This window comes from Schistocerca nitens, chromosome 1 (genome assembly GCF_023898315.1).
Source record: "Schistocerca nitens isolate TAMUIC-IGC-003100 chromosome 1, iqSchNite1.1, whole genome shotgun sequence".
In the NCBI taxonomy this organism is placed as follows: Eukaryota; Metazoa; Arthropoda; class Insecta; order Orthoptera; family Acrididae; genus Schistocerca; species Schistocerca nitens.
In genome coordinates, this window is record NC_064614.1 from 828,645,960 (window position 1) to 828,661,025 (window position 15,066).

A 15,066-nucleotide genomic window follows, 5' to 3' on the forward strand; every position below is an offset into this window, starting at 1 on the left:
ACCAGTGCTACCCTCACCACACTCTGGTAGCGTCCATTCAGGAGTCCATCTATGCCCTGGAACAGTCCCGTTGTTCCATGGTGTTTGTGTGGAGTCCCGTTGTTCCATGGCGTTTGTGTGGACCCCAGGACACGTGGGAATCCCCGGCAACGAACTTGCCGACAGGCTGGCCAAACAGGCGACGCGGAAACTGCTTCCGGAGATAGGTATCTCCGAAGCTGACCTGTGTTCTGTCTTACACCGCAGGGTTTTCCAGCTTTGGGAGACGGAATGGAGTAACAGCACACACAACAAACTGCGTGTCATTAAGGAGACTATGAATGTGTGGAAGTCTTCCATGCAGGCCTCTCGCAGGGAATCAGTTGTCCTCTGTCAGCTCCACATTGGCCATATGCAGCTAACACATGGTTACTTACTCCGTCGTGAGTACCCACTTCAGTGTCGCTGTGGCTCCCAAATGACAGTCGTACACTCTTGCAGGACTGCCCACTTTCAGCCGCTCTGCAGCAGACTTTTAACTTTCCCAGCACCCTGCCTCCTGTGTTGGGCGACAGTTATGTTATGTTATGTTATGTGGTTTATTCATCTCATTACATACAATTTTCAAATCATTTGATTTGATGTACAGGAGACATGTCAAGGTTTACAAAAGAAACTTTTTTCACTTTTTTTAAGAGAAATACAAAAGTTTACATTATATTTTACATTTCTAAGTTACAGCTACACATGTACATAATATAATAAATGTATTACAATCCCTGTGTTCAGATTGTGAAGCTGTCCTCAATGAATTCATCGACAGAATAATAACACTTTTCCACCAGGAGAGTAAAGAGCAATCTTTTCAGTGAACCAATCTCCATTTTAAATATATTACTGCCTTTTATTTTATTGAAAATTTTTAACCCCATATACTCTGGCGTTTGGGCATAAAGTTTTAAACGATGTGTTGGAAGTTTGAAGTTATCTCTGTGGTGAGTGCTGTAGTTGTGGTCAAAACGGAAATTGTCTAGTGTATGTTGATTTCTATATAGGAACACCACCATCTCATATATGTAAAGTGAGGGGATAGATAGTACTTTTAAATTTTTTAACAGTGGTCGACAGGATTCCCGTTTTTTTGCAACACACATGTTTCTAATTACTTTCTTTTGTAATACTAGGAGCCTAGTGACATTTGCTGAATTTCCCCAGAAGATTATGCCATAACGAATAACTGACTCAAAGTAGCAGTGATAAACTATCTTTCTGGTATCCATGTTTGTGGCACCTGACAAAATACACATTGCAAATGCTAAGTTGTTCAGTTTATTTGCTAAGTAATCTATGTGTACCTTCCAATTTAAATTTTTGTCAAGATTTAAGCCTAAGAACTTCACGTGGTTTGCTTCTGTGATATCCTGATCATTGCAAGTTATCTTTATTTCACTCCTTTCTACTGATTTAGCTTCAAATTGCATCATTTTGGTTTTAGTTACATTTAGTTTTAGTCCATTTTGATAGAACCAAGATTCAAGTTTTTCTAAAGTATTTTTGGCTTTTTCTGGAATATTTTCAGATACCTCATTTTCAATTAGAACTGATGTATCATCAGCAAATAAGACTGAATGAACATCAATAGCAAGTGGTAGGTCATTTACGTAAAAAAGAAACAGATAGGGACCCAATATCGAACCTTGTGGGACTCCTTGGGGAACTGTTTTCCAGTCTGATGAATAATTGGTTCCATTTGAAGTTAAAATTACTCTTTGTTTCCTACCTGACAGGTACGAGCTAAACCATTTTAAAGCAGTGCCTCCACAGCAGCTTTAGTTGTACATTTTATCCGTGAGAGTGGGTTTTATACTTCTATGTAGGGTTTAGCGCATGTCCTTTGTCCCTATGTGTCCTCCACCCAAGTGCTTTTAGGTATAGGTTTTAATGTGTTGCAGAGTGGCTGGCTTTCCCTTTTTATTCTTGTGGTTGGCCAGCCACTCTAATCTGCTTTCATGTTTTACTCTCTTCTGTTTCTAGTGTCTCTCTGTTGTTTTCTTGTCCTCTTTTGTTCCTTTCAGTGTTAGTTGCCTTCCCTTCTTTCTTGTGGATTTTCCTTTCTTTCCGTTTTGTGTTATATGTTTCGTCCATTTTATTCTCACACTTGTGGCATTGTTTTATTAGGAACAAGGGACCGATTACCTCATAGTTTGGTCCCTTCTCCAGCCTTTAAACCAACCAACCAACTTCAGTCTGCTGTTTATGACATTTACTTTATACCACTTTAAATTATAATTTCATTGATAAATTTCTAGTATTCATTCTGGTTATATTGATGCAATGGAATGAATTGCTTAAATCCTCTAAGGATTTGCCTTGAAATAACATAAGTGTTAGATTATGTCAGTGAAATATTTGTACTCTTTCCTCACCTCCCCCCACCCTTCCCAAATTTTCTTCAGGTGGCATTTGTAAAAAGCATTGCTGGAGTTCTTGGGCTGTTGTGTTTCTAAAATGTGATATATGATTGTCATATTAGTTTTAATGGTAATTTATTTTTTTTCTGAAGAAACTGAGAAATCAAAAAATACATGCTGTTTTTCAGGTTTATTTGGAATTCGTAACTACGGTGTTGACATTAATGGTTATGTGAGGCATCCAGAGAAGGGACTGTGCCTTTGGTTGCAGCAGCGCTCAGCAACAAAGCAAACATGGCCTGGAAAGTGGGATAATATGGTATGATTTTCCAGCAGATTTGCCAAGATTGGAACCCCATTTATAATACAAAAAAACTCAGAAAATGCATTGTTTCAACTTATGGCATGGTAGGTCAGTAACACTGTTTGGTCATGTAGATCACGAAGAGCGAAATGGTATTTTTCTTTTTGAAGCTTTGTAAATTAGAGTATGCTCTACATCTCCAGACTTGTAACATGACAAATATTGTAGGTTGCCCAGGATCGAGTTATTGGTTATCAGCAACACCTGAAGATCAGTAGTATATATTGGCAACCTCGACAGCCTCAGTAGCAGTGTTTGAGAGACTAGAAATTTGAGCTTGTGTAAGCCTCTGGAATAGTTCTAATGCAGCTGCATGAATTTGTAGTTTGTAAAAAAAACTTAAAACATGCATGCTAGATGTCTTAAAATATTTCCTGGAAGTTACTTCTTTTCGTAACAGTATTCAGATGACACTACTGTAATTTTTGTTTAAATCTTCTGTATTTTTGGTGTCACACATTTCAATGACAAATTTGCTAAGGCTGGTATTACACTATCAAATTTCTTTGTCAAAGATTTGATCAAAGATGTGATCCAATATTCCGTCCAATATATTTGACAAAGATCTTTGACGTATCGCTAGAAGGGGTATTACACTGTCATCGTATTTTACGTCAAAGTTCAAGATGGCTGACAACAACAACTTGTTATTAACTGCAGCAGTTGCACGTACCACAATTGCACTGTGTGCACATGTGGAAGAGAAGCAGGGAAATAAGGAAACGTACCTGGGTGTAGCCGTGGGTTTTACGATGACACGATAAAAGCATTCAACAAAATTTATTACGTGAGCTTATAGTGGAGGATGTCAAGTCGTACATCAATTACTTAAGAATGGATGACCATACATTTCTGTATGTGCTCAGTGAAGTATATCCTCATATCACAGAGCACAATATTCACTTAAGAACTGCTACATTTGCAGAAGACAGGCTCACTTTAACACTCCGATTCCTTGCTACAGGAGAGAGTTGGGTTGGGTTAGGTTAGGTTAGGTTAGATTAGGTTAGGTCTCCAATCGTCGTAACCTATTTTTGTATTCAGGGTGCCTCACATTGTAAAGTGCCTCTTCAGCTTTATACATCTCTGTTAATTTTTTAGTTGTTGGTACACACCAATTGTATTTACCGGCAATGTTTATAAAAACACTACAGACGACAGAACGCTGCAGCGATGCTAGTGCTCCACGTGGTAACATGTCACATTGCAGTGAACAGAAGACAAGCGACTTCTTTGATCAAATCTACAGTGAGGCCCTAGATTTGATCAAATATTTGATGACATTTGACAAAGTTCCCTATTACACCATCAAATTTCTTTGACAAAGATATTGGACAAAGAAATTTGATAGTGTAATACCGGCCTAAGGAAGCACACTGTACAGCCAGGGTTAAACATATTTCCAATTACTCTATAAAGCAAGTCACTGGAAACCAAAAACAATAATGCTTTCAAGATGTACATATCACCATCATCATTAATTTATGGCATTCCATAGTGTGACACTGGGGCAGATGTTAGTATCATACAAAAGAAATTTTACAGTTGATGAAACGAGTTCCTTAAACTCATGTTTGTACGTTTGATATTATTGCCTATGGTGTTGTTTTAATGTAATGCACAATGATTCACATTGAAGTATGCTCAGTAATATAAAAGAATGGTGTTACCATGTCAAGAAATTGCTTGGTTTACTACTTATACAATAAAAACATTCAAAAATTAGCATAATTGTAACACTAAAGTAGAAATGAAGACTGTTACAAATACAGGCAAAACTGTTTTGTAGATTTTTCTAGAAATCAGTTTTTTTGTTACAATTTTTATGAAACAAATAAAATATTTTTTACTTGGAACAGCAAAGCATTTATTTTCCTTTTGTATCAGATTATAACCAAGTATCAGCAGAATAATGAAGAACTCCATTCCAGATGTTTCGTGCATGTAAATATAATTTTTTGGTGTCCCTGACTTTTTTCCCTTTATGTCTCTTAAAAAGCTCTTGAAGCACAAAACAACTTCAGCAGTGGCCCAAGCATTGTTTGAGTTGTGCTCAATTCAGTGTCTACACTTTTTTTTCGAGTATTCACGTGCTCAGTATACTTCCCTGTTGTGTTTCTAATTAATAATGATGCTGTAGGTTATTCTAATCACAATAGCAGAAAACATTCAAGTGGTTGGAAACAGTCCACTAGTATTTTTCATTGTAGTTTCAAGTGTTTCTAATAAAACTCAGTAGCTTACAGTATATTTTCTGACAGAAGTGCTGAGTTTAATTTCAGGAGACAAAATTCCAGTGCTGTCAACAGGCACGGCCGATTTCCTTCCCCATACTTCCCTAATCCGATGAGACCGATGACCTCGCTGTTTGGTCTCCTTCCTCAAAACAAAGCCCAACCCAACTATCAACAGACACATTTTACAATGGAAAAACTACCCCCAACCTACAGAATTATTATTCCTTCCGTATGGAGGAAAGAGGGATATGTTGGGAAGGCTAGAAAGGAGGGGCATATCTCTCAAAGTGTAGATATAGAGGGATTCACCTATTGTGAGGATGAGCAGAAACAAAGATGTTGGGGGAGGCATCTGAGAGCATAGAAAGTCAGACTGTATATTCGGAAGCATTTTTCGAGCTTTGGTCCAGAAATGACAAGAAGACAGAGTCTAAAACAATAGATGGATAGAGGAGGAACAATGAGAAGTGGAAGGGATAGTGAAATTAAAAACTGGAAAGGAGAGAAAGGTAATCAAAGAGTAAGTGAGATAGGATTGGGAACATTTATAAGAAAGCAACAAAGTAAATGAATAAAATATAAAATAATAATAAATAAGTATTGTGGGACTGTTTGTAAATGTATGTCAAATCCATGAGGGTGTTGGGATCTGAGGATATATAAGTGAGCAAGTTCCCATTCCAGGGTTAAAGGAAACTAGTATCACTTGGGAGGATCAAAATAGTCCTTGTGGTGCAGCAGGTATTTAGAATGAATGAGTCACACTGCAAATCATGGTAAATAAATGGGTTTTGTGTGTCCCCAAATGGAATTATGTCCATTCATACACTCATCACTTTTGCATTTATGTTTCCTACATAAATTTTATTGCAGTGAACAAATGTAAACTGGTGAACAGTATGTGTTACCAGTTTGGGGCCAAATAAGGGTGGTAGTGGGAAAGACTGCAGAGGTAGTAACTGTGGAACATGTATAATGCTTTGAGAATGCCATATGGTTTGACTATGATAAAAAAGTTTTTAGGAGCACAATGGATGGCAACAGTGTGAATGGTGTGAGAAGGCTCTTATTTCAGGGCATGACTCTATCTGGTCACAGCCTTGGGAAAGCAATGTATTGAGCTATTCAGGGTGTGGGTGGTAAGGGGTGACAAAGGGAATGCTTACAATTTTTTTTAAAAAAAGGTAATTAATCAGGGGGTAAGAGATGAATACCCTCTGGGAAATCTGTTTAGATGAGATGTGCTCCAATTTACGTGTGAACAGTTATTGTGACTATCCCATTGTGACTGGCTTCAAAGCATCCACCAAATACATCTCGGCCTAGGTAAAGCAGTACCTCCTATGCATCACATAGAGCCTCCTATCGTATGTAAAACACACCATCGACTTCCTGGACCATCTGAAACCTACTCCCACTCATCTCCCACATGAAACCTTCTGTGTCACAATCATTGTTACCTCACTCTACACTGACATCCCGTATACACATGGCTTCTGAATCCTAGAACATGATGACACTTGGTGCTCACTTGAAAATCTACATAAATCCTCATCTATTTCAACTATCCACTGTCATCCTTACTCAAAACTTCATCATATTTGAAGGCCAGATCTACAGACAAATCAGAGAAACCAATGTGGGAACTTGTTCCAGTGTGTTATTCGAACCTCGTGTATCCCACCTGGAAGGCGGCGCATGGGTCTGCTCCTGTGATCTGCAAAATAGGCCGAATGAAGGAAGCGAGTAGGAGTAGGAGTGGTGAAGCACTTCGGTACTGCAGTTAAAGATGTTTACTATATGCAAAAACAAGTTAATAAATGGTTACATAACTTTGCGATGATGAGCACGTAGGTGCGAGCCATATTCCCGTCGTAAGTAGTACAATGTCTCAATAGCCAGCCAACACACACTGAAGTTGAAGCGATTTTTCCAGGCCGTCTGCTCTTGATGAAATGGGCAGAAAGCAGAGTGGCACTCGTTGAGCTCCACAGCGTCGGCTAGAGGGCACTGTGGTCGGCATAGTTCATCCACTTTTGTAGTGCCAACCTACGAACGTGCACCTATGCTGTGGCATCAGAACTATTGATACCACAAAACCCTTTTGTGGGTCACTTCAGAGAGGCACTCCTGAGGTCCCAGGAGCTGGGATGGGCCCCATGGCTTGGTATAGATTTATTGATGACATCTTTGTAGCCTGGACCCTCAGTGCATGACAGCCCCTTCACTTCCTGCAACAGGAGCAACACCTTTACCCAATTCAAACACACCTTCATTGAGGTTGACTTCCGTCTCATTGAAGTTCACATGCAAACCTCAGCCCTTAAACTTACTAACAAGCAGCAAGATCTGCACCTTGCCAGCTTCCATGCAAACATAACTGCTCTAACCCCAAACCCTTTAAGACGTATTCCAAACACCTCAAGCGACTTTACACTTCTCCAGGTACCCACAGATCTTATCCACAAACAAATCTGCCATATAGTAGCCACTTCTCACGCTCTGAGTAAAACAGCTTCCACTTCCAACAAATTAGAAGTACCCACTTGTCAATCAAGTGTCAGATAGCTCAGCATATTACTCTGTTAAGGCATTGACTTTTTAAGGCAAGACCTGAAATAAGGTATTCTCTTCCTTATTACCCCCCCCCCCCCACACACACACACACTGCCCAGCCATCTTCCATTGCCCTTGCTAACCTCCATCCTAAGCTAGTTAAACCATGTGACATTCCCAAACCGCCAAACCGTTACAGCTATTCCTGTAATTGTTCCTGTTGTAAAATCTCATCATGCTCCCACCCACTGCCACCTAGTTCAGTACTGTCATTAATAAATCATACAGTGTAAAAAGCAAACCATCTGGAGAAAGCGCACATGCTGTTTACCAACTTTACAGGTACTCACTGCAAGCTATTTAAATAGCAAGATCTTCACAAAATTAGAAGAGCATATGACTGGTTTCAGAAGAATTGTTGGATTCTCACTGCCCCCCATCCCCTCCCCACCCGATAACTGTTTCTTGCAAATCTGTAAGTAGGTGCTTGCTCTCCATCATATCCTCACATCTCCAATAGAAATCTCTACTTAACCTTCAAAACCTCCAATAAAATACAATTTTCTTCCCTACTACTTTCTGAAATTATATGGTTTTTGTAATTTTATAATTTTCTGAAATGTATTTTCAATTTGACATAATTATTTATTACAATGCACACACTTTCTGGTCTCTGCACAAATACCGTAGGCCTGTTCAGTTCCAATCCGTATGATTACACAACATAACGAGTGACAATACAGTGAAGACTTGAATTTATACTAATATAGCATGTTTGATCAGATAATAATAAATATTTATTTTAGTTTGTTGCAAGCTTTAATTTTATATAGGAGTATTCGGATCCCTGTAAGTATTTTTACAACTTAGGGTCTCTGTAATTAGATAAAGCATTTTGCTCGTTGTAGAGAGCTCATAGAATTTAGCTATAGTGGCAAGGTAAAAGACTCTTGCACTATGCAAATTGGAGCCCAGTTTCTTTTGTTTGGAAGCATAATGTGTGTAAAATGCAGGCTGTAAACTAGAGTTTGAACATAGCTCAGCTTGAAGCAGCCATGGGTGTTTTGTTAGTCTTGACTGTACATTTGTAATTTGAGTTATTCAGTTTACATCCAGTCACAAGCATAAATTGTTTTATTTCATTGGGTGTTTCTCCATTGTGCCAGAATAAAACATGAGTCACTCAAAATAATGTAATAATGGAGCACAATATTTTATTGTATGCAGCAGTATTTTGTTGGCATTTTTAAAGCACTAGTTGCAGATGATTTAGGTATTTCCTGCTTATGTTCTATACAAATAGGTTTTAGCTTTCTGCTTCATTTGGCAATAAATCATTAGTGCATATTATGGAGGGAAAAAGTACAGATAATCTGCTCAAGTATGAAATGTTGTGGTGCACCTAGTGCTAAATAAAACATTTTTGTGTTTTTCTGTTTAGTGTGCAGCAACATAATGCCTATACTGAAATAAAATTAATTACAGTAATAAAGTGACAACATAAGTTAATAATGCAGCAATTTATGTATCAGTGAATTAAGAGCTGCCACCAAACCCCTTTCTATAGTTCCGTGGGATACCTGATTTGCAGTTTGACATGATCTGGCCAGTACATACTTCACAATCCACAATACGGTCCACTAAAAGTAATTTCTATTCTGTTTCACTTGCAGATAGAGTGAGGGAGAAATGACTGTTTATGTACCTCCATACAAATCCTAATTTGTCTTATCTTGTGTTTTCAGTACGTATGTATGTTGGGAACAGTACATAGAATCATCCTGCAGTCCTCTGCAAATACTGGTTCTGTAGATTTTCTCAATAGTGTTTCCCAAAAAGAATTTTGTCTCCTCTCCAGGATTCCCATTTGAATTTGTGAAGCATCTGAGTAATACTTGCTTATTGGTGGAACTTGCCAATAACATGTATCAGCACATCTCTGAATTGCTTCAGTGTCTTCCTTTAATCTGCTCATTCCTTATCATATCACTTTGCAGTAGATAAGGGACGGTTAAATATGTACAGTAAACAATGCATTTTTACATTGTGTATAATTTTCTATTTGCGAAAATTACAAATGTGACTGACTACGATTTATGCAGGGTGGCACAGAGAAAGAAGAAAATTAGAAATAATTATAAAAAAAATTGAAAGAGCAGTACAGACCTTTATTTGAGGTTAAAAGTATGTTGTACGAAATTGGAAATTGCATTAGGCGTAACTTTAAAAATGACATTCATCAAATGCTGTCTGTTTTGCCATAAATATTCAGAAAGTCATTGCTTTATGTTTTACAGAGCACAGTGCAATGTTTCACTTGAGATGTTGGCAGCTTCATTTCTCGTCTATGCGTTGAGTCAAGCGGGGGTCCTTGACCTGGTTTGGTGCCTGACACTTGTCAGATATCTGCTTAAAAAGAAGTTAAAGCTGGCTGTGGCGGCTGAAGGATGCTACAGGAGCCGCAAATAAGTATTACTGCTCCCAACAACTGTCCCACAGTGTGCAAGGTGGCTGCATCCAGTGGAAATCAGATGTCCTAAATGCCAAGATTTGGAAATGTTTGTAATCTTGGAACCGGAAACATCTTTAACTTTTTGAAATAACATTCAGACATCACAGTGACAGCAGTGGCTCATTCATCCTCAAGGCAGTAAGGATGTCACCTCACAAAATATCTGTTCTGTCAAAGTCTGGTGTGAAACTGTAAGCTATAAACAGAGCAGTAGTCATCATAAGCTGCACACTTAATCTATGCCAGTAGTAAAACCAGGACAGTCCAGAAACAAGCCAGCGTCATTGTACTCATAGTAATGCGATGCTAGACAGAGTATTTCATACAGCATGGCACTATAGAATAATTACCACCTAGGTGCCATAGCTCCATTCGAGATGTGCGGCCCAAGTGGCATGCCGGTTCTGCCACCGACAATCACAGGTGGCAGTTGTAGTGAGGTGCAACATCTCTTGGTTAGTATCAACATCTGCTGTAGGTGCAATATTAAAATAACACTACACACCATATGATAACTTAAGTACTACATAATGGATGCTTGCGAAGCTGAGCAGGGCTTCCTTGAGCCCAGTAATAAAAGATCTGTTTATTCATGTAAACAGTTAAGGAAAATGAGCTTCATTAAATGAACAAAGATTTTGAAGGGAGTTTGCTTCCTTGATGATTTTAACCAGCAATTTATCACAAATTTGTAGGTTCAAAACAGTCATAAAGATTTAGTTGTTGCACAGTCATAATTTTGTATAGGTGAATTTAAGCTGATTGAATATTCTTTGATTGCTTCAGTGTCTGAGCTGCTATAGAGAGGCAAGCTTTTGCACTGTACATTAGGGAATCCTTTCAATGTCAGATGCACTGCATAAATTTTACCAAGGTGCAGTCTCACTAGTCTTTTTCTTCAAAGCTGTACCAGTGTCTTCAGCATTCCTTATTTGTCTTGTGATTGTGCAACAGTGAAACTTGACTAAGAGCAGGGTCTGATACTGGCACTGAAATCCTCACTGTGCAATCATCACATGTTACTAATAGGCATATACAGTGACTGCACACTCTGCAGTGTACCTTGGTGAAAGACACCTGTTACTACTACACTGTGTGACACATTCACCCCACTTGTGCCACTCTGTATTATTACTCGTGAAATAAGATTTGAGTTTATCTTAAACAGAATCTGCATTTCTATTGAACAGTGAAACTATTTTTGTATGGACCCTGTTTATATGATATGATATGAATATAATGAGAGAAACATTCCACGTGGGAATGTCTGCTTGTGTCTGTATGTGTATGTGTGTGTGTGTGTGTGTGTGTGTGTGTGTGTGTGTGTGTAAGGGTAAGGAGTCATTCCAATCCCGGGAGCGAAAAGACTTACCTTAGGGGGAAAAAAGGACGGGTACTCTCTCTCTCTCTCTCTCTCTCTCTCTCTCTCTCTCTCTCTCTCTCTCTCTCGCGCGCGCGAGTGTATACCCGTCCTTTTTTCCCCCTAAGGTAAGTCTTTTCGCTCCCGGGATTGGAATGACTCCTTACCCTCTCCCTTAAAACCCACATCCTTTCGTCTTTCCCTCTCCTTCCCTCTTTCCTGATGAGGCAACAGTTTGTTGCAAAAGCTTGAATTTTGTGTGTATGTTTGTGTTTGTTTGTTTGTGTGTCTGTCGACCTGCCAGCACTTTCATTTTCATTTGGTAAGTCACATCATCTTTGTTTTTAGATATATTTTTACTACGTGGAATGATTCCCTCTATTATAACCATATATATATATATATATATATATATATATATATATATATATATATATATATATATGCCCCCGGTGCAAAACCTGTCCCATGCACCCTCCCACCACCACCTACTCCAGTCCTGTAACCCGGAAGGTGTACACGATCAAAGGCAGAGCCACGTGTGAAAGCACCCACGTGATTTACCAACTGACCTGCCTACACTGTGATGCATTCTATGTGGGAATGACCAGCAACAAACTGTCCATTCGCATGAATGGACACAGGCAGACAGTGTTTGTTGGTAATGAGGATCACCCTGTGGCTAAACATGCCTTGGTGCACAGCCAGCACATCTTGGCACAGTGTTACACCGTCCGGGTTATCTGAATACTTCCCACCAACACCAACCTATCCGAACTCCGGAGATGGGAACTTGCCCTTCAGTATATCCTCTCTTCTCGTTATCCGCCAGGCCTCAATCTCCGCTAATTTCAAGTTGCCGCCACTCATACCTCACCTGTCTTTCAACAACTTCTTTGCCTCTACTCTTCCACCTCGACTGACATCTCTGCCCAAACTCTTTGTCTTTAAATATGTCTGCTTGCGTCTGTATGTGTGGATGGATATGTGTGTGTGTGCGAGTGTATACCTGTCCTTTTTTCCCCCTAAGGTAAGTCTTTCCGCTCCCGGGATTGGAATGACTCCTTACCTTCTCCCTTAAAACCCATATCCTTTCGTCTTTCCCTCTCCTTCCCTCTTTCCTGATGAGGCAACAGTTTGTTGCGAAAGCTTGAATTTTGTGTGTATATTTGTGTTTGTTTGTGTGTCTATCGACCTGCCAGCGCTTTTGTTTGGTAAGTCTCATCATCTTTCTTTTTATATATATATATATATATATATATATATATATATATATATATATATATATATATATATAGTGTGTGTGTGTGTGTGCGCGCGCGAGTGTATACTCGTCCTTTTTTTCCCCCTAAGGTAAGTCTTTCCACTCCCGGGATTGGAATGACTCCTTACCCTCTCCCTTAAAACCCACATCCTTTCGTCTTTCCCTCTCCTTCCCTCTTTCCTGATGAGGCAACAGTTTGTTGCGAAAGCTTGAATTCTGTGTGTATGTTTGTGTGTCTGTCGACCTGCCAGCACTTTCATTTGGTAAGTCACATCATCTTTGTATATATATCATCTTTGTGTATATATATATATATATATATATATATATATATATATATATATGGTTATAATGATGTGACTTACCAAATGAAAACAGTTTGTTGCGAAAGCTTGAATTTTGTGTGTATGTTTGTGTTCGTTTGTGTGTCTGTCGACCTGCCAGCACTTATATATATATCTGAAAACAAAGATGATGTGACTTACCAGATGAAAGTGCTGGCAGGTCGACAGACACACAAACAAACACAAACATACACACAAAATTCAAGCTTTCGCAACAAACTGTTGCCTCATCAGGAAAGAGGGGAAGGAGAGGGAAAGACGAAAGGATGTGGGTTTTAAGGGAGAGGGTAAGGAGTCATTCCAATCCTGGGAGCGGAAAGACTTACCTTAGGGGGAAAAAAGGACAGGTATACACTCGCGCACACACACACATATCCATCCACACATATACAGACACAAGCAGACATATTTGGTCTTTAAATATGTCTGCTTGTGTCTGTATATGTGTGGATGGATATGTGTGTGTGTGTGTGTGCGAGTGTATACCTGTCCTTTTTTCCCCCTAAGGTAAGTCTTTCCGCTCCCGGGATTGGAATGACTCCTTACCCTCTCCCTTAAAACCCACATCCTTTCGTCTTTCCCTCTCCTTCCCCTCTTTCCTGATGAGGCAACAGTTTGTTGCGAAAGCTTGAATTTTGTGTGTGTGTGTGTGTGTGTGTGTGTGTGTTTGTTTGTGTATCTATCGACCTGCCAGCGCTTTCGTTCGGTAAGTCACATCATCTTTGTTTTTATATATATATATACTGCTGTTATGGTTGCAGAAGAGAGAGGGGAGATGTTTGCAGTATATGTTACATATGCGTATGCAAGTGAAGCAGTGTGTAAAAAACTAGATTTTAATATTTCTTACGTGCTTCCCCCCACCCTCTTGGATTAATGGTGGTTGATATAGTTACATATAAGATCATACAGAGGTGCTGAAAGGTTGCCTCTTGTGTGCCCAGTGGTGGATTTATATGTATAAAAGCAAAAGTAAATGAGGAATGTATCAAGCAGCTGGAAGACGTGAAAATGTAGTTTCAGAAATAATGTCAGAGTTATAGCAGTACCTTCATGGATCAAGAAGCAGAAATGATAGAAAGGTTGGGGTTGTCAGCTACTGATTGCAAATACACAGTGATAACACTTACTGTGTTCTGTTGTGCTAGATGGTGATAAGAGAGTAACTTTTCCAAAATGTAACACTCCACTATGATCTCATGTCAACACACTTGTGAAGATTTTATTGGAGTGACATGTCGTATGGTATTGTTGGCTGGGAGGCCCCATTCCAGGAGTTCGGCCGCCGTATTGCAAGTCCTTTTTAGTTGACGCCACTTCAACGAAAATCTTCATAGACGCATACTTTATTATAGTTAATACTAACAAGGAGAGGTTCCCAGTGCTGTGCTCGACTTTTTGAAACTATCTATATGGTGATGTAGGTTAAGAACCCAGGTATCACACACTGCAGCCACTCATCCTGTTGGGCTCTCGTTTGTGAGTAATTGGAAGAAAAAAAAAATCAAACAAAACAAAAACTGGTATTTTATGTGACACTTAATAGCGTTAAAAAAGTTGCATTATGTAGTCTGGTATAATGGATGGGGTAACAGCTTAGCATGCGGGATGTTGGGGGTTTGAATCTCATCAGGTGCAGTAAGTTTTTTATTTTCTATTTTTGAACCTTTACTGAAATGACTTTGATCGTCATTCTTATTCAATTAATTCAGTTAAATGTAATTTTTTAAATTGCATTCCTTTGTCACAGAGTTTTAATCACAATATCCACTACTTCATTCGCTCTCATTTTTCTTTCTCCACTCAAAATCTTTGTTCATATGTTTTCAATTAATTTTACATATTAATTTCAATTTAATTTCTTTTGCTTTCTCATTTTTGTCCACATTATTTGCGCTTATTTTATCTGTTTCTGATTTTGCTTGAATTTTGTTTTGCTTATAAACTTGTTTTCATTTAAATTTTCGTCTGCATTATTTTGTCCACAGTACAGTAGGCATTTAGGTTATGTTTTAAATGTTTGTTTGAAGATTACTGTG

The 15,066-nt window shown here is 38.9% G+C and overlaps 1 protein-coding gene across 4 annotated transcripts in view; it reads left to right on the forward strand.

Moving 5' to 3' along the window:
- LOC126262816 (uncharacterized) overlaps positions 1 to 15,066 on the forward strand; it is a 283,082-nt gene that overhangs the window by 42,119 nt on the left and 225,897 nt on the right. For all 4 annotated transcript variants that reach the window (XM_049959673.1, XM_049959666.1, XM_049959682.1 and 1 more), the window contains exon 5: positions 2,579 to 2,709. In XM_049959673.1, the coding sequence (XP_049815630.1) occupies positions 2,579 to 2,709 (131 nt within the window). The remainder of the gene's footprint in view (positions 1 to 2,578; positions 2,710 to 15,066) is intronic.